Raw genomic sequence first — 17752 nt, 5'->3', positions numbered from 1 at the left:
GAGCAATCGCGCACACAATAATAAAATAATCTAATTATATCCATTTCCGGACAAACCTAATGACTCAATTCTAAAGTCGGCGAAGCGCGTTGGCTTGTTTACAACAATTATTATCATTAAACATTCACTTTTTTTAACGAGCAATTTTTAGAACTAACGCAAGAGTTAAAAAAAAGTAAAACGACTTCATTTTGGGCTATTCAAAAAGCTTTTAAAATTTCACAAATTTGGCTGAAATATTTGGACCTGGATATGAAACGACTGCGAAAATGAGGCAGAGCTTTTCGGTTTTTGACAGTCTTGCGCCTTGCCACAGTGGAGCGTAAGTAAGGGAAACCCTCGAGGTATTTCTTGATATCGGGCCAACATCAGTCAGACCCGACCTCTGAGCGACAATAGAGTGGAGAAGAATGATTCTCTGACACCCCCCCTCCCCCCAAATAAATAAATAAATTAAAAACAAGGGGATTGTCAGGGCACATGGTAGCGTGAAGCATGGCGGCATCATACATAATTCAGCACGCTGAAATAATTGCCAGGGTGAGATATATTCTAAAAATAAATCCAAATGCAGCTACAAATTGCCCACGCTCAAGAGATTTTTTTTTTCGTCTTTGAGACATTCCGGAGTGTGTGCGGAGGGAGGTTTGACATCTGGGTGCCATGTTGAGATTTTTTGGGGTCTTCTGGTCAGCAGAAATGCGCACGCTGGGAGGATGTCATGTTCCCACACAAGTCTCATCCTCGCCGTGGCACCACTACTGACACAACAATTGGACTCGCATGACTCGCCGCACATGTTCGGGGAAAAAAAAAGGTCACCATAAAAGTCTTAAAAGCTCGCCGTGACAAACGATCCCCCTCTGACATTCCGGGGCGCCATCTTGACATGCCCGAGAACAAAGTTGTATTCGGCCTGTGTGCTGCGACCGAGCCCTAAATCACGTCGCTGACCTCAAACGTGCAATCATGCAATTTCATTTGGCAGAATTATTCCCGTACCAAACCGTCCTATTTTTTTAAGCGTCCTCGCCGCCAGATAATAAGAGGCCACACAAATGTTCCGGCCATGACGTGAGTTTTCTTTTCTTTTTTTTTTTTTAAAAAAAGGGGCCGAAAGCCGAATCATCTCTTTATTGAGGACAAAACGTATACGAGTCGGCTGCCCATACAGTGAGTTAGTTTAAAACGAGTATTTGGTGAGGGAGGGAGGGATGGGAGGGGGAGTCGAGGGTGGCTCCCCTAGCTTTAAACCCTACTTTGAAACCCTAACCCTAGTATGAAACCCTAGTTTGGAATCCAAACTCTAGCTTTAAACGAGGACAAAAAGTATACGAGTCGGCTGGATAGCAAATGCCCAAACATCTTTTTACACGCGTCGGACCGTGGCCGCCGTCGCTAAAAGTCAGAGTGGGAAATCACGGTGTGGAGTAAAACCATGTCCCAGTTGGAACAGGGTGTCAGCAGGGACTGTGGTCCGCCGCCCGGGCCGCACGAAACCACGGGAGAACCGCAGAGATCCGACTGTACTGGCGGATCACAGGCGGCGGGCCCCGCCGGCCCCTCAGCACTTGCTCATGTACTAATCTGCCGGCCCTGACCGGGCTTCCCGGTGGAGCGGTGGTGCCCGCCCAACCGGCGCTCTGGGAAAGGAAATCCAGCCCAGATGCTGCCACTCGGGAAATGTTTTAAAAACGCGTTTTTTGGGTCCTTAAGGGGGTGCTGGTCACTTGACAGCTGTGGTTTGGGATGGTTCCGGAGAACCGTGACCACATGAACAAAAAGCCTCATTCATTTGAGGACAGCAAGGGGATACTGGGTCACAACCACGGTGCCCTTGAGCAAGGAGCCCAAACCCCGGTGGTGGGCAAAACCACTGACCTACATTTATTTCATAGCATTTATCTTGGCTGCATTCCTTCCATTACGTGAATAGTTGACAGATCCTTTCATCAGATTTCAAAGCTCATCATCACTTTCAGGATTTACGGACACAAAGTACCCCCCCCCCCCCCAAAAAAAAATAATAGAAAAGTGGCGAGTCAGTTTGAGGTTAGAAAGACATCAATCGACGACCACTCTCTACGGTGCTGGACAACCCGGACGGAACGACACTGGCTCTCTTACAGATTAGGCAGAAATAAATAATGTAAGTACTTAATGCCTTTATTTAATAACGAGCAATTAATTGGTTCGGGTTTTGTGGGGCCGCGGGGATGGGGCTGATTGGGTGGGGACTGAGGGTGTAAGAGGCAGTTTGGGGGTGAGGAGTGATTATCTAAAAGACCATAATGAATTCTACTATGATGTCTTAAATTTAATTGTAATGTCATTAGAAATTGTGAAATTTGAGAAAAAAAGGAAGACATTGTTCAAGGAGAAAAAATAAGTAGCAACATTCTGCAAACAGATAAAAACAAACAAGCACACAAAGGGACTGAGAAACAGCTGGCCCACCAACCAACCAACCAACCAACCAACCAACCAACCAACCAACCAACCAACCAACCAACCAACCAACCAACCAACCAACCGTCTAGTTGAGCAACAACCAGTTAGCTGACCAAACAACCAATCCATCAACCAACCAGCCAGCCAGTTAACCACCAACAAAACCGCCCAACCAAAACAGCTTATAAAAAAAAAAAAAAAAACACTCCAAGCAATCAACCGACAACTAAAAATATGTTAGCTAACAAGCTAGCTAGCTAACAAAAAAGGCAAATCAATGCAACTTTGTAAAGGATAGTATAAATAACATTAGCATTTTTGTTTATTGTGGTTGTCTACAAACAAGCAAATAACCAAAATGTTCCCACCTTGTTTTCATAGGAATTCTTGAGTTGTGTGTGGTATCTGTGTAATCCTTGACATGATTAGCCATCAGAACACCTCAGGAGTTTAGACTTTGATTGGCCGACACTTGATCTTCTTCTTGTTGGTTTCTGGAATGACAAAGACAGCTTACTACCCCCTTGTGGAGTGGTGGATACTTTTTATTGACCCCCAAAAAGTTTTATTTTATTTAAAACGTCGTCTCTCAAACCAACACCCTAACTGTTTCCACAACATTTTCAAACATTAAAAGCGCTTTTCACCCGGACCTCCCAGGTGGGACTTGTCTCAGGTAGACGTCGCCCGAGGGGGGTCAGCATCGCCCCTGTTGGCCAGGCGTGGCGGTGCCATATTAAAGCTCCCCCATTTGATTTTGGCCTGACTGTCATTATGTCGTAAAAACAAAGTGTGTGTGAAGTTGAGCTCGATGAGCTTTCATCCAGACTTAATTATAGTGTGTTGTGTAGCCATCTTTCGCTGGGCAGTTTTTTCCTAGTGCTCTTTTAAGCCCCCCACCCTCCCCCTGACACATTCTTTTATTGTGTGTTAATCACAAGGCGACGCAAAGCCGTTTGCGGTGGATTTCCTCACCGGTCCGTACACGAATCCCGAGCGCTGCGGCGGCCGAATGGAATGTGATGCCGACGCATCTTTGCTTAAGCCATTCAAAGGTGTTCAACTTTGCAAATGGAAAAAAAAAAAAAAAAAAAAGTAGCCAGCCAAATCTCACTCGCCATTCGACCAACTAGCCAGCAACATAGCTTACCGCCAAAGCAGCTAATCGACTAGCCAACTATTTAACTAACCAAGCGGGTAAGCAACACAATTGATTTATTACTGCAAAGATTAGAGTTTTCTTAATGACAAGCCTTTCACGCCACACAATTGTATGAACATGCAAAGAAGAGAGGCCTTTCTTTTCAAATCCTGCGTGTGAAGTTGTGCAGATAAATGAGACGATTTTGACAGGAGATGACCATCAAAAGGAAAAGCGTCTGAACGGTGATGACGGCCAATCCCCCGTGGGAATTTAATTCTGTGTCATTAACTTAAGAGGCTGCCATAAAACACTCCACGTCCACGTCTTTCATGAAGGAAATCATTTGCCTTTTATCAGATTTTTATGATTCTTTTGCTTTGTACAGTCACACGCTAGGAATGCGTTCTGGCCTGCGTGTTTGTTTGCCACATGGCCGAGTCCTGCTACATTCCACCTTTCACATCAAGTGACGCCAGATGCCAAATTGGTCCTCAACAGAGATTATAAGGACACCAACTGAGAGAAATTAGTATGACAATGTGTTCTCTATTGGGGAAAATTTTCCAATCCTAACTGGCAAACTGTCTCAGAACCTCTGAAAAAGAGTGGATGCTGATGCTGCTGTTCTGGCACAGGAACAGACTGCAGCACCAAGCATGACGACGCCACCGAGGAGTCATAACGCTGATTAACAGCTGCCTCTGATTAAAGATCAATGGCCGGGCTTTCAAAGGTGATTTGTTACATAAATTAGGATGCCCACTGTCCATTAACGGCCTCTGTGACACACTAACAGATTGGGACCCTCGCCGGGGACCGCCACGCAGATCATAGATCACCCATTGCTCCCCCCCACGCGGTTTATGGACGAGCTTTTATTTTGGCAGAGTGTTCAAATGTCACATCCGTCAAGAGATGCCGGCAGGGTAGCCAGATGTGTGCCACAATGGCTTTTCGCTCTTGTATCAATGCAGGCCAAGATGGACATAGACAATCTAGTTTTGAACTGAAATCTAGAACTGTCACTACATTAGGTTTGTGCTGTTTGATGTGAATGTTGTGTACTGTCTAGTCACCGTGGGACGATGGGAAACGTAATTTCGATCTCTTTGTGTGCCTGGCATGTGAAGAAATTGACAATAAAGCGGACTTTGACTTTGAAATTAGGGTTGTTGAAGCATTCCAAAAGGCAAGACAATGTTAGAGTAACATTTACCATTGCAATAGAGCGCCACGTTGTGCCCCGACGCTAGTTGACTAGCGGCCAAGCCCAATGGAGGCCTTTGCCACAGAAGCTTGGAGCAGCCCAATGCTAGTTTTGAAGGTTCCAGGGACAAAGCAGTTGCAAACAAAACTGTCAAGAGATTCTTCCATTTATTCAGTTTCAAAAGCCCATTCCAAGGTGTCTAGCGTCCACCCTGCAATACAGAGAAGCAGGTTAAGCTTAGAATACAAACTCAATCACGTGGTGTCTTAATACTCACCCATCGCCGATAGAAGCGAGGAGTTAGTTTTACTTGGGGAGGGTTGTAAGTGTTGTAGTAGCGAGGAGGTGGTTCTGCTTTTGGCTGGTTATAACGGCCGTAGTCAAAGGTGGACGCTGAATCTAGTCTGTCGTTTGGGACACGCCTTTGAATAGCAGCCTGTTCAGGGTTCTGGAGAGGTCCGGCACTGTTCAGCCAAGGCCGTTGGGGCTCAGATTGCTCACTCTTCTCATAGTGGCGGTCCTGGTTGTAGTTCCTGCCACGTTCAAAGGTGCTGCTGAAGTGAGTTGCTGTGCCTGGGGGATAGTGGCCCATCAAGAAATAATAGTCAAAAGGATAAGGCACATCAGGTCTAGGTGGTGGGAAGAAGTCAGGGGGCAGGGGTGAGACCCTTTGATGTGTCAAGTCCACAGGAACTGGCGGTGGTTGGTAGAAGGGACGAGGTTGCATGGCACCTTGGGTTTCGTGCTCTGATTCATAGTCATCATGCTCAAAGGTTTTTTCAAGTCGGGAAAGTTCACCGGGCTGGAACTCCGGATGAGGGGGAGGGAGGACAAAACCTGGCCCTTCAGGACCAACTGGTGAAACAGAATCAGTGACTGGCAACTCAGGGACTTTAACACCACCTGACACCTCAGCTTTCTGTTCAAAGTCAATGTCGGGAAGGTTTCCAGCATTACTTGGGATTTCAGGAATTGGAACTAGTTGTTCAATACCTGGGAGCAGAAATTAGCAAGACTCTATTTTTAAAAATTTTCAATATTAAAGCACAGTCAAAACAGAAAAGATACAAACCATAATTCCAGACATCAGCAGAACCAGAGTCAGCTTTCACAGGTGGAAACCTTGACTCAGCAACTCTCTGTTGCTGTGGGAATTCTTGCCTTGGCAGTTGGTGCAACAGAGTTTGGGGTGGGTAGCGATTGCTCGGGAAAGACCTGGGTCCAAGGGCTAAACAGAAATTTAGACTTAGGTCCAGTTTGAAATCAAATTCTGCCATTCCAAGAGTTGCCCTTAAAGTTAATTTGTTTTTAAGTAACATTTCACCCTGACTATAAGTACACCTTGGAGATAACACTGAAGAACTACTCACTGTTAAAAGCAGCAGCTTACCTTTCCTAACTGGATGGCAGAGAGCAGCGCCAGCCATCAGAACAAGGAGCAAAGCCCTGTCAGAACACAACCATTTGACAAAAGTTAATTCTACAGAACCAGAACCATAACTAGGACAATTGCTCACACACCCAGAAGACACCCAACCAGTCATGATGACAGCAAAGGAGCGAGTCGTGACTCTGTCAAGTCCGGGGAGGCATTTTAAATGGTGCCGGTGGCAAGTTCTGACCAATCGGGAGTGGGCGGCTTGACAGGCCACAGCTGCCTCACGTGCAGTCCTGACGAGGTTGCGGACGCACATGTCAATCAATGATTTTGACTGGATTTTCATTTTATATTGCAAACATTTCATCATGTGGGGGACCTTCTGGTAGTGCCGAGCAAAATGAAGCTTCCTGAAGCAGTTGGGTACTGCTTCAGCAAAAAAAGGTTGATTACACAATTCTGCATTCACATTAGCTCTCTATCGACACCCGCTGGACAGTGGAAAGTATAGCAGATACAATCTCGAAATGCTTTTAACACTAATTGTGAAAGAATGTGGCGAAATGAATCATTGAGGTATTGGGTTGCAGACTTTCAAGCTTCTTGGTACTTTAGTTGCACTATGGTGTCGTCAGACAGTGAGAAACAGAATGAAATAAGAAGGCTAGCTTAAAAGGGACTAAAAGTTAACCGTGTTTTGCCGTTTTAGCGCTAGGTGTGTAGAAGTACAAAAAACAGAATATGAATGTATGACCTGAAATAGGACTGAGTTAAGAAGTGCCCAGATCAGACAGAACTCGAACCCACAACAATACATCCCAAAGACGGCAACTCTATTCGCCGTGCCAAACGAGAAGGACATAATTCAAGAAAGCAACGCCCGCTTCATTTTGCCCATCACTACCTGCAATTAAAGATTCTAAAATTAAACATCGAGATATTTGTCTATGTTTGTATATTTGAAATCGACAATAACTTTCAGCAAGAAGATTTTTTTGTTTTGATCTTGGATTCTACCCTGAGGCTACTGAACCAAATACATTTGGAGAAAAGAGTCCACTTGATGGTTCGTGACAACTAAGTCAGGCTTTGTTTTACTTCTCCGCTCGCCACAGCACTCGTCCTGATTGTCTTTAAGTCGTGCAGGTGTACCTAATGTTGTGGCCTGCGGGTTGCTGATGAAAAGCTGCAAGTTGAAGCTTCCTGTCGAAGTGGGGAGCGGAACGCGAGGACTCGGCGGTGGCGGCGGCGTCTTCTTCTTCTTCTTCTTGTGGCTGAAAGCGAGTGAAGGGCCATAAAAGACATGCAAATGTGCGCGCGGTGTCGGCGGCACATGCCTTCATTAAGATCTCATTGCTCCCCACGCAGCTTGAGACGCTGCCAAATGTGCCACGGCTCGACATTGTAACAATTTCCGGCACTCCACATGTGTATTTCCTGCCTTTCTAATCAGAATTCTATTTTGCGTCTCAAAAGGGGCTCCATTCAAACGCACATTAGCAGCCCTCGGCAGCCCTAATGTGGCTGCTCGGGGCCGCGGCCCGCCAGCTGCATCCACTTGTCACTCGGCGCCGCACGTGCCCTCGCTGACTCGCTCGCTGCATATTTGTCTCAACCAGAGAGTATCGATACGCGCGTTTGAGGATGTCACAGATGCTAATGTGATACGACGACCAATAGGAAGAAAACTAATCGATTAATCGGCAATCCATATTTCATTTTGGTTTCAATGCGATGAGACGATACGATAATGCGACATAGGATATGATGCGATTCTATACAATTTGGATGTTGAAGGCCACGCTCCACTTCCAGAAAAATACGATGCACTACGATTATATTTCCTCCATATGTGACGCGGTCCGATTTGACTACCATGTAATTGTACATCAACGAGATTAACGGAATGTGTGTGTGTGTGTGTGTGTGTGTGTGTGTGTGTGTGTGTGTGTGTGTGTGTGTGTGTGTGAGATTTCGGTCCACTTAAGTTTTTGTTGTTGTTGTCGTCGTCGTGGGGTGGGGCGTAGATTTGAGCGGGATGCAAATTGGAGCCGATCTTGATCCAAATCTAGCGGATTTTCCCGTGCAGCCGCCGCATTCTCCAAACAAATCAAACGCAGAGAGAACTCAATTATGACGGATCAATAATTCAGCATTCCCAATTATTCTTTAATTGTAAGACGGCGTATCAGCCCATCTGACTGCGCGTGTGTTGTTACCCTGCAGAGCTTTTGGCTGATTGTTTGGATGAGATTAGATATGCGTGTGTGTGTGTGTATCAAGCAAGAGATCAGGCAATGTCAGGCAACACACACACACACACACACACACACACACACACACACACACACACACACAGGCGTACGCGCGCACAGCCTTAATGACACAAACACATCACATAAAGCCAAATGCTGCCACTAAAATTTGCATGGTGCTCAGTAATGCATTAGTGAACATCACTTGGCAATCTGTTCATACGGCCTTAATTGGATTTTAATACTGCCTCTGATCTTGTTTTCTAATTAACGGCGGTGGCTGGCGACCAAGCAGAACCGTGCACCCGGCGACACCTTTGATCCCTGCCATATGGAGCTCCTCCCGCATGTGGGGAAAAAAAAAAGGAAAAAATTCCTCACCTAGACGTGAGTGAGCAACCCGCCCCCCACCCCCCCTTTCCCAACACGCGCTCCAACATCCCCAAATCAAAATGGATGCACGAAGCAGAGGTGGCAAAGAGTGGCGGCGTGTGTCGTCCTCGCATCCCGCCGGCTTTGTTATTGATTAATTTCTCTTACAATCGCTTGTGATCGCAAGATACATAAAACATGAGGGGAAGGGGGTGAGGATGGGGGGGGGGGGCTGCTCCTCTCATCAGTTTATGTTGTCGCTTTTACACCAAAGTGCGTCCTTTCCCGATGTTGGCTGACCTCTTTTGAGAGTCGACTTGGGGGCTCACTAGGGCGAGGGCGTCCTTTGAGTTCCGGTTCCGAATTTGACTGAAAGCGCAAAAATTCAGTCGTCAGTTAAGAATGTAACACTGTAAATGTAAAATTTGGAATGCTAAGTGAAATTTTAAAGGCAAGTTTTTGCGGGGGCGGGGTTTGTTACTATCGTTATGTGCGACAGGTAGGTTTCCTCCGACAAGAGCACATCCGCACACCGCCGGAAGGTTATTTGCAGTCACTTGACGTGACGAGTGTTTGTTCTTTGCTTGGTTTGTTGTTACGCGTGGCAGCTAGCCAAGGCAGAAAACTTTGAGGAGTGGCGGAATGCACCCCTGGCCGTGGAAATTCCTGTCCTAGATGCTTTTTACGAAACAGCGGGCAGGTGGATCGGACTGACGTGTGCGAGGCCTGAAAAGATCCTCGGCGGGCCCTTGTTCTCTCGTTATGTGACTTTTGGGTTGGGAGTCACCGATGAATGTGACCTTCAAACTTACACAACGTGGCTCAATTACAAACAATGACGTGGAATCTTTCACCCAGGGGAAAGGACAAAAATAGACAAGAGGAAAAATGAAATGACAGAAAAAATGCACAATGTCGCCGAGAAGAACTCCATGTACATTTTGTGGAATATGTATTCCACAACAAATCTGCGATTTACTTTTCTGCATTGCGTTGGTGTGTACACCTGTAGCGCCCGAGTGGCGTTTGCAGACTAGCGTGCCGCGAGGCCCCCGGGCGCTAATCCGCCAGCGCCGAGCTGCCGAATCCAGGTAAAGCGATCCTAAAGCCCGAGCTCTGGCTCCGCTCGGCCTTGTGGAGCCGCCGCTATTAGCGTCTGCGAGGAAGATCAGACGGCGGGGAATATCCGCTCAACTCAAGAGGACCCCGTCTGGACCCAGAGCCACATTTTGACAAGTTAATCTTCTCTTTGACGGCGGGCAGAAAAAGAAAGGGGATTCAGACTTGACCGTGTTCTTTGGGAAATTCCTTCCTCGCTAACGTCACGGACGAGCTGCGTCTTTGTCTTGCGTCTAAGGAAACTTTTAAATACTGGTCACTTGATTAGGTACCACCTGCAGAACTAATTCGAGCCAGTGATTCATAAACACTACTTTTCTAGAAGTTTCAAGGTTTTATTTGACTTTTAAAACATTTTAACGCAACAGCTAATTAACTCAATTGTTATTTCTATTCAACGTACATAAATTTTTTACGCTCTGACGCTAAGAAGCGTTCTGGGGTCAGCGGCGAAGTGTGCACGCAAAGAGTTAAACGTTTGAGCGAGCTAAGCCGCATCAGGCTGGCGGCGACGTCGGTATTCGGCTGCCGAGTTGAGACCCGAGGGCCGCTTTGCATTGCTGATATGACTTGTCTTTTGTCTAGTGAGAGCGTGCCAGAATGTCCGAGGGCGAAGTACTGTGGGTGTGTCCGTCGTCACCGGGGCCGACGCCTCATTTTGGACGTCTCAGGGCGATTGATTCGTGCATCTGTGAAAATGCAAATCTGTGTACTGTGTACTTAAAGCATATTTAGCATAGCGTGCTAATACGTAGCCTGGCGCTACCTGGTTTTGCGTGGGTGTTTTAATCTTCCACCTTGGATGGGTTGGAGTGTTGAACTCGTTTCAGTTCAGTATCCCGTTTTGATCGCACGCTTGTCAAAGCATCGTCTCCGATTACAGAGTATTGGCTGCTGACGTGCCAACGTTTAATCCACTTATTGCAAGGTGACACCTCCTTACTGTTCCCACTAAGCAAAGACGAAAATCGTCGCTGTCGGACGATAGATAACCTTGCTCGAGTTCAAAACGACATTCTGCATCTGGCTCCGTTCACTTTTTATAGAAGATGAGATGAACCGGGCTGGTGATGGTAACGCTCAGAGTTAACTTAATTGGCCCTCGCGCAAATGTTTGCACTCCGCCGTCTTAAGCTTGCGTGTCATTAATCGTCGGACTAACTCGTCGAGCAGCTTCGGCGCAGCTGTCCAGCAAACGACGGCGGCGGCGGGCCGGCAACTTCCCAAAATGCTGCGTGCAAGTCTCCGATTCGCATTAACACTTGAAAGCTTTTAATTCGGGATTTGGCGCGTTGAATAAATGTCATGTTTTGATGCAATCAAGGCAAAGTCAGTGGAGCGTCGAGCGCTTTGATGCGTCGCACATTAAAAGACGTTTAAGGGCTGGAGAAACGCTTAACCGCGTCCGATTATTGATGGAAAAGTCCGTTTGGGCGGCCCTATTGTTGCAACGACTTTGGAGAAAGTGTTCAAATGCGAGTTATCAGCAACGGCGAAAGGTAAACGCCGTTTGTGCGCAAATCAAATCGAGCGGCGTTCGACAAACACGTTTGTGTCAATCTTAAGCGCTCGCTCTCCGTTCATTTGCATTTTCCTTGACGGCCCGACGTTTCAGCGTCTGCTTGAAAGACGGCAGACGATCTTTAAGGTGGAAGGACAATTTTGATCATTTAGAGAGGACAAAGGCAACAAAACAAAGTGATTTGCCTATAAAAGCGATACAAGGCCTCCAGGCCATCTTCATTAGAGAGCCCACTTTAGTCTGCGCCTGCTCGTTATTAGCAGACCGCAATAAGTCCAAAGCCTTTTGACGACATTGTTCGATAATTGCCCCGTGAAGGACAAACAAGAAGGCGTGCATATGAGAGGAAGGAAGAAAAAAAAGAAAAGGTGTCGTTATTGAAGCGCGAGCACCGACGCAGACTCGGAGGCCTCGCCGCCATTGTGCTCCAAGGCCGTGTGATGTCAGAGTGGCTCTCAATCTCGACACATTAGGAGGTGAAGAGGGCCCTTTTTTGTGGCCACCGTGCTCGGCTATTAGCTAGGCTACAATAGCTTCAATTAGGACGCCGCCACGATGGGCATGGTGCATGACTTTTTTCCAGATTCAAATACATGAACTATGGCGAGAACGTGGTAGAATTATATATAATCATAGCCATCAAATCCTCTCAGCTCGATTGTCTGTTTACACGTGTTGCCGCACCAACCATGTTCAATCCATTGCAGCACCAGAGTATCGTTTAATGCGAAATTATAAATCGAGTCAAGCCGCTCGTGTCAAAGTCAAAGATAGCGACCGGTTCTCCACGTCAGTATGAGTTGGAATCAAGTGAACTTCAAGTCAGTCTAAGCCAATCAAGAGCGTGCACGCTGAAAGCGGTCCAGGTCGAGGGAAGATTAAGCAAGTTGGCGCAACTTTGTCTGGCTGGCGTACAGGTTGCGCTTTTTTGCTTCTACCTTTTTTTCGGTGGGTGGAAAGAAACTTCCCGCGACATCCAAGAAGTCTGTTGGCGCCGCGATAGGACTCAGTAAGGTCACTCAGCCATAAAAGGAGCAAGCACAGGTTGTTCTTGGCACCGACGGAGGAGGAGAAGAAGGAGAGGAGGAAAAGCCTCCGCCCCAGCAGCAGCGGCGGCAGCAACGGCAGCCGCCTCTACCTGATGACTTCTCCATCCGTTTTAATTGCTAATTATTTTGCGGGGTTTAACGCCTTTATTCAGACTGTCAGTGTGGAGTCGGGAGAGGAGGATTAGGTGCCCCGGGGGGACGAGACACTGGCACGGCCAGGACAGCTCATTTTTACACAGGCAGGGGAGGAGGACAGCTCATCTTTGATCTGGTTGGGGCTTCGCAGGCCAGAGGGGTGACAGCTGCACTTTCTTTAGCCCCGCATTTGAATTTGAATTCTATCTTAGGATGCAGCGCGCCGCGGACTTGGCAGGCCACTGGAGTAATCTGCTCGGCACAAGCGCCCGGGCCTTTTCTTCCTGTGTGCCCTCGCCGAGATTGGAGTAATTAAACTTAAATGGGATGCATTAAAAACTCGCTGGTGCCGAAGAGGAGGTGGCGGTGGCGGCGGCGGCGGGCGGCGGTGACCGTGCCAGCCGTGAATGGGTTGGGGGCTCTCCTTTCTCTACGCTTCTCTAATCCTGACGACTGCGTGCGCGCTTTGATGCGAGTTAGCGCCAGCGAGGCGAATGGCTACAACGCTGACCCCGCGGGCGCCATCGTGTCGCGGCGACACGTGTTTGCACGCTTTGGTGGCGATCGCGTCCCAGTCACTCGGGCCTTCCGAGTTGCGGTATTGAGGGAGGAAGGTAATGAAGTTTTTTTTCTAGAGCCTAGTTTGGAGAATTCATTTAATTGTGCAAACAAATGAATGAATCCAAACGCAAATACTTGGGGGAAAACCCGATGACACAAGTTGGACACACCCAACGACTGTTGCGTGTCCATAATGTCCCAGCGCGGTTATACAACGGATTGGTCGAAACAGGAAGCACGACTTTGGCTGCCAAGGAACAAAACGCAGATTAGTGCGGCGCAAGTGACAGCCGCTCCCATTTTGGCAGTCGTCTGATGCGGACACTCGCTTAATTGCGGCTAAAAGTATCGACTCGGGGAAACCGGACCATCAAGGTGGATTTCAAGCTGTCAAGACGCATCGGGCACACGCTTATTTGGAGGCCGTCATATGTCGGGAATGTGGACTGAGCCAAAGATCAAACATTTGAACGCGCACATGACTTATTTTGAATAATAAAATTCCAAAATACAAATTTTCATTTTGTCCATATTATTGTCATTTATTTGTCATTTATTATTTATAATTTCTTTTTCGTTTTATTGCATTTATTTAATAAAATAATTTGTTATCATTTAAGCCTCATTTGATCATTAACATTTTTCAACGCCGCCTCATCTCCAAATTCCGAATGCCCGATTTAAAGTGCGCCGTGCGTTACACTTTGCTCATCGAGCCACCAAACAAACAGAACAATAAATCTGACAGTCATCTCGCGATCGGCCATAAAAGGCGAAACGAAGGCCTGAGCCAGGAAACACTCAATGCCCCCCCCCCTCTTTTTTTCTTTTTTTAGCAGTTAACGCCTACGGCCCAGAGCATGCACAAGTCTGTCCTGCTAGCGTTACATGTTGGATCAAATATTCCCCTTTGGGGCCTCGGCAGGCGCCAGGTGTAGCAACAGGGTGGCCACGCACTCAAACCGCCGTTTCGAGACAACAACAACATTTGAAGAGCAAAAAAGCAAACCCAAAAAATAATAAAACACTTACTGGCCATCACACCATCACAGCATAGAACAAACAACGGCAACGAGTTCAATGATTCGCTTTGGGTCAATGTTAAAGTACATTTAAACGTGCCACTAGCCTGGACACGCTCGTTTACTCATTAAGAACTTATTAAGTGTGAGTGACACCTCCACTTGTGCACATTTGAATTTAGCTCGGCCACGTAATTACACTTTACGGCACGGAAACAATGGACTCAATCATGAGATGCGCCGTTTTTATCAAAGCGACGACCACGTCACTTCACCGAGACCAACAAAACTAAGCGTGTTGTATCTGTCATGTCAAAACTTTTCTGGGTGATACCATTATATTTCCAAGGGGGTTTTGATCATAAGCCATAAATCAACATTACTTCCCGCAACGTGTATGAGGATAATTGACGACTTTAGTGTTATTCATCATCTTCAAAAAAAAGTTTCTTCCTTTCTTTGTTGTTTTGCGATGAGCGAGAGCGGTCACCATACATACACGCGTCCGTCCATATGAGCAGACAGACGAGGCACCCAATCAGACGCGTCCTCCTCACGTCTCGGCTACCGGGTCGAAAAATCAAGTGCGTGATTACAATCACGCCGCTATTGTGCCGAGCGAACCTGCCGGGGAGACGCTGGAGTGCTCGTTGAGCTAATAGTGAAAAGAGGCCTTGAATAACTCATTAAAAAGCATCTTGCCTTGTGATTCCATGCCTTTGATTCGCTCGATTTGACGCCGCCGGTGCGAAGGGAAGGGGGAAAAGCCCTCTCGAGCTGGATTGACGCCAGAAGTTTCCGGCGACACAATTCCAGTGTTTTGCTACCAAGTGGCCGGACTCTGATTCGTGGTACTGTTTGGTAAAGAAGAAACATAAAATACATCTAAAAAAAGATTCTATCAGGCACTTGTTCGTGAGGCCTTGGTCAACCACCCACGTATTTTCCAAACGGCATTTCAATCTTTTTTTTTTTTAAAGCGTGGCACGCCATTAACAATGACACTGGCCAGTCTAAAAAAAAAACATCAACTGGCCCAACCGGCTCAGATAAAGGTAATTATACAGCGGACCTACTGGGGTAGCAGTTTAGATTGCGATAGATGTGAGCGGGCTTCCGAGGTCGAAGAATGCACTTTAATAGATACCTGTCAAACATAATTAACAATGTTTTTCCTGGATGACGCCGTGCTTGCTCGCCGCCTGCAGCCACAGCCTCAGTGCGGTTTGCCACCCAGCCGTCTTTTAATCGCGGCGCGTGAGAAAAGGACCAGAAGGGCCCCTCCAAAGGCTGCGGCGAGCTGGCGGCTGTCCCAACGCCGAGAGCTCGCCGCTCAGTTAATTACAGGTGGGGTGGACTCTCTCGCGGTTGTCACTAAAGTATGCAGGCAGGTATCAACTATGTATTTGCATTTTGCGCTACCCCGGCAAAACTAGGAAGGAAGAAAGGAAGGAAGGAAGGAAACAACTCGGACTTTGCCAAGATTTACAGACCACGAAAGCCAAACCTGAGACTCGCAGAAGGAGCGAGCGTGCGAGTGACATTGTAGCCACTCGAAGAGCGCCATCAATAATTAAGACGACAAGAGTCGCTCGGTGTCCCCGCTGAGAGCGGCCCTTCAAACGTTTGAAGACGCTTTAAAGGCGCATTAGCACCTCTTTGGCTCGCTTCCGTGCATGCGTGTGGCTAATGCGCCTGCCGTCAGATAACAAAATAACGTAATGTTTTGAATTAACTGGAAAAGTAGCATGAAGAAGGACTTCCTACAAAAAGAGAAAAAAATCCACACATGACCTTCCATTTCAGGGCTTCTGCCGTCAGGTTTTGTTTTGTTGCCAAATTTGTTATGCATCGCGCCGCAAACTGGGCCGAGCGATGCGTCGGTTATCGGCGGCGACGGTGAGAACCGGCACGCTAATTACACAACGACACGCTCATCTGTCAGCGTCACTTATCCACAAAGATGATCACACGTACGACCGATGGGGAGGAACAAAAAAATAAATAAAAGAGAAACGCCGAGAGAATGTCCTACACACGGTGTGTGCGTGTGTATTGACAGTGAACTTGACCACTCCATGTTGAAGGACTGCAACAATGGCATGAGTGGAGTGGGGGCCTCTCAGGAGGTCAAAGTTCACGCAAACTGCGCTCCGGAGTAACCAGGCCGACGCCCCCTGAGACTCTGAAGCAAGGACCCCTGACATGTGCTGACACTAACACACACACAGACTTGTTACTTAAGAGGCACAGCAGTCGCCTCCCTTGTGGGCTGCACCGCCGACTTTGGTTCTGAACACGCCGTGTCATGAAAGAGATTCCGCACGCCGCTTTTGTTCTTCACGCGCTCGTTTCTTCTTTTTTTTTTTTGGTACAAATTTTTATCTGTGTCTGCGCGCCTCTCCCGAGAGCGGCCGCCCGCCCGCCCGCCAGTCGCTCCACTTACTAGGAAATACTTTCTAGATATGCAAATTGGCCGTCACGGGAGGGGAAGCGCTTACGCGGCGAGATACGGCCGGCCGAGCAGTCTTGTTGTCGCGACGACAACAAAAAGGAGAAGCGCGAGGGCTTAAGTAATTCACGAGGAGCGTGCCTTTATGTGGCAGACCTGCGCTACAGCACGCCGAGCTTGTCCAAGTGGCTACGCTAACGCTTTCAAACGTTTTCTTACCGACTTTACCGATGGAGACATTTTATTTCCATCATGGCTTCTTTCTGCCAAATTTTGCGAATGGATTTCAACGCATTTTCCCCATTTCAGCAGTTTTTGACTGCAGGCTCTTTTTAAAGTCCCCCAAAAAGCAAAGTGCCGCGGCAGCCGCGAGACGTTTCCTCAAGTTAGCGCCGGTGCCACTGCTAGCTGCGACGCTAGCCCGCCTTTCAGCTTCTCAGCCGCTAATTAACACCGTGTATCTGCTGCGTTTGATGTGCGCCCGCCGAAATGCCGATAACGTGGCGGGCTTTATCTTTACCAGGTCTCTGCCGCTCGCTTGGCACCCTCAACGCTCCGAAATAAAAAAAAATTCGCACATTTTTTTTTCACACCAATGCCACTAAATAGATGAAAGATGTTAATTAGTGAGCGTTAAGAGGGACTGCTGGCTACATCTTTTTCTTTTGGGGGCGGGGGGGTTGTAAGCTGTTTGCTGCTTTGAGCTAAGCTATGCTAATCAGCTTTAAGTCTGCTGGCTTCGCAATGGATCTTATCTGTCCATTCCATAAAAAAATACAGAAACACACATTTACCTTTTCTCACACATGGAGTCTGCGGAAATAGAAAGTTTCATCATAGTGTGTCTATGGACTCGTCTGGATTCTAGCACATCTAATGACCCAGCGTAGAGGGACGTCATATAAAAATTCACGGGCGTGTATTCTTTATCCTCTGCAAAGACAGACTAACCGAGATGGTCTCGTATCTGTACGTTTGTCTTCCTGCCAGAAGCGGTGACACCGCCCAAAACCATTTTGTCCGACGCGCTCGTACGTCTTGTGCCTGTTGACACATCAGAGCCCAGCCGTGTTGCGGGTGGTCTC

The 17752-nt window shown here is 47.5% G+C and overlaps 2 protein-coding genes across 5 annotated transcripts in view; both read right to left on the bottom strand.

The window, feature by feature from the left end:
* ccnk (cyclin K) overlaps nt 1–2949 on the bottom strand; it is a 39728-nt gene extending 36779 nt beyond the window's left edge. For both annotated transcript variants that reach the window (XM_085938020.1, XM_085938021.1), the window contains exon 1: nt 2820–2949. The gene's annotated coding sequence lies outside the window, so the exon portion shown is untranslated. The remainder of the gene's footprint in view (nt 1–2819) is intronic.
* Nucleotides 2950–4950: 2001 nt separating this feature from the next.
* LOC147042210 (uncharacterized) overlaps nt 4951–17752 on the bottom strand; it is a 31732-nt gene continuing 18930 nt past the window's right edge. The window contains exons 2-6 of one of the 3 annotated variants that reach the window (XM_085938025.1): nt 7333–7454; nt 6193–6248; nt 5875–6030; nt 5080–5795; nt 4951–5013 (exon numbers count right to left, since the gene is read on the bottom strand). In XM_085938025.1, coding sequence (XP_085794151.1) covers nt 5002–5013; nt 5080–5795; nt 5875–6030; nt 6193–6248; nt 7333–7454 — 1062 coding nt within the window. In that variant the 3' untranslated portion in view covers nt 4951–5001. Of the gene's footprint in view, nt 5014–5079; nt 5796–5874; nt 6031–6192; nt 6249–6323; nt 6437–7332; nt 7599–17752 lie in introns of those variants that run through there. The other 2 variants (XM_085938024.1, XM_085938023.1) reach the window with 2 other exon arrangements.

The sequence above is a fragment of the Syngnathus leptorhynchus genome, chromosome 18 (assembly GCF_054491065.1).
Source record: "Syngnathus leptorhynchus isolate UIUO chromosome 18, UIUO_Slep, whole genome shotgun sequence".
Taxonomy (NCBI): Eukaryota; Metazoa; Chordata; class Actinopteri; order Syngnathiformes; family Syngnathidae; genus Syngnathus; species Syngnathus leptorhynchus.
Note: the sequence above shows the minus strand (reverse complement) of the source record. Positions and strands in the feature narration are given on the sequence as shown.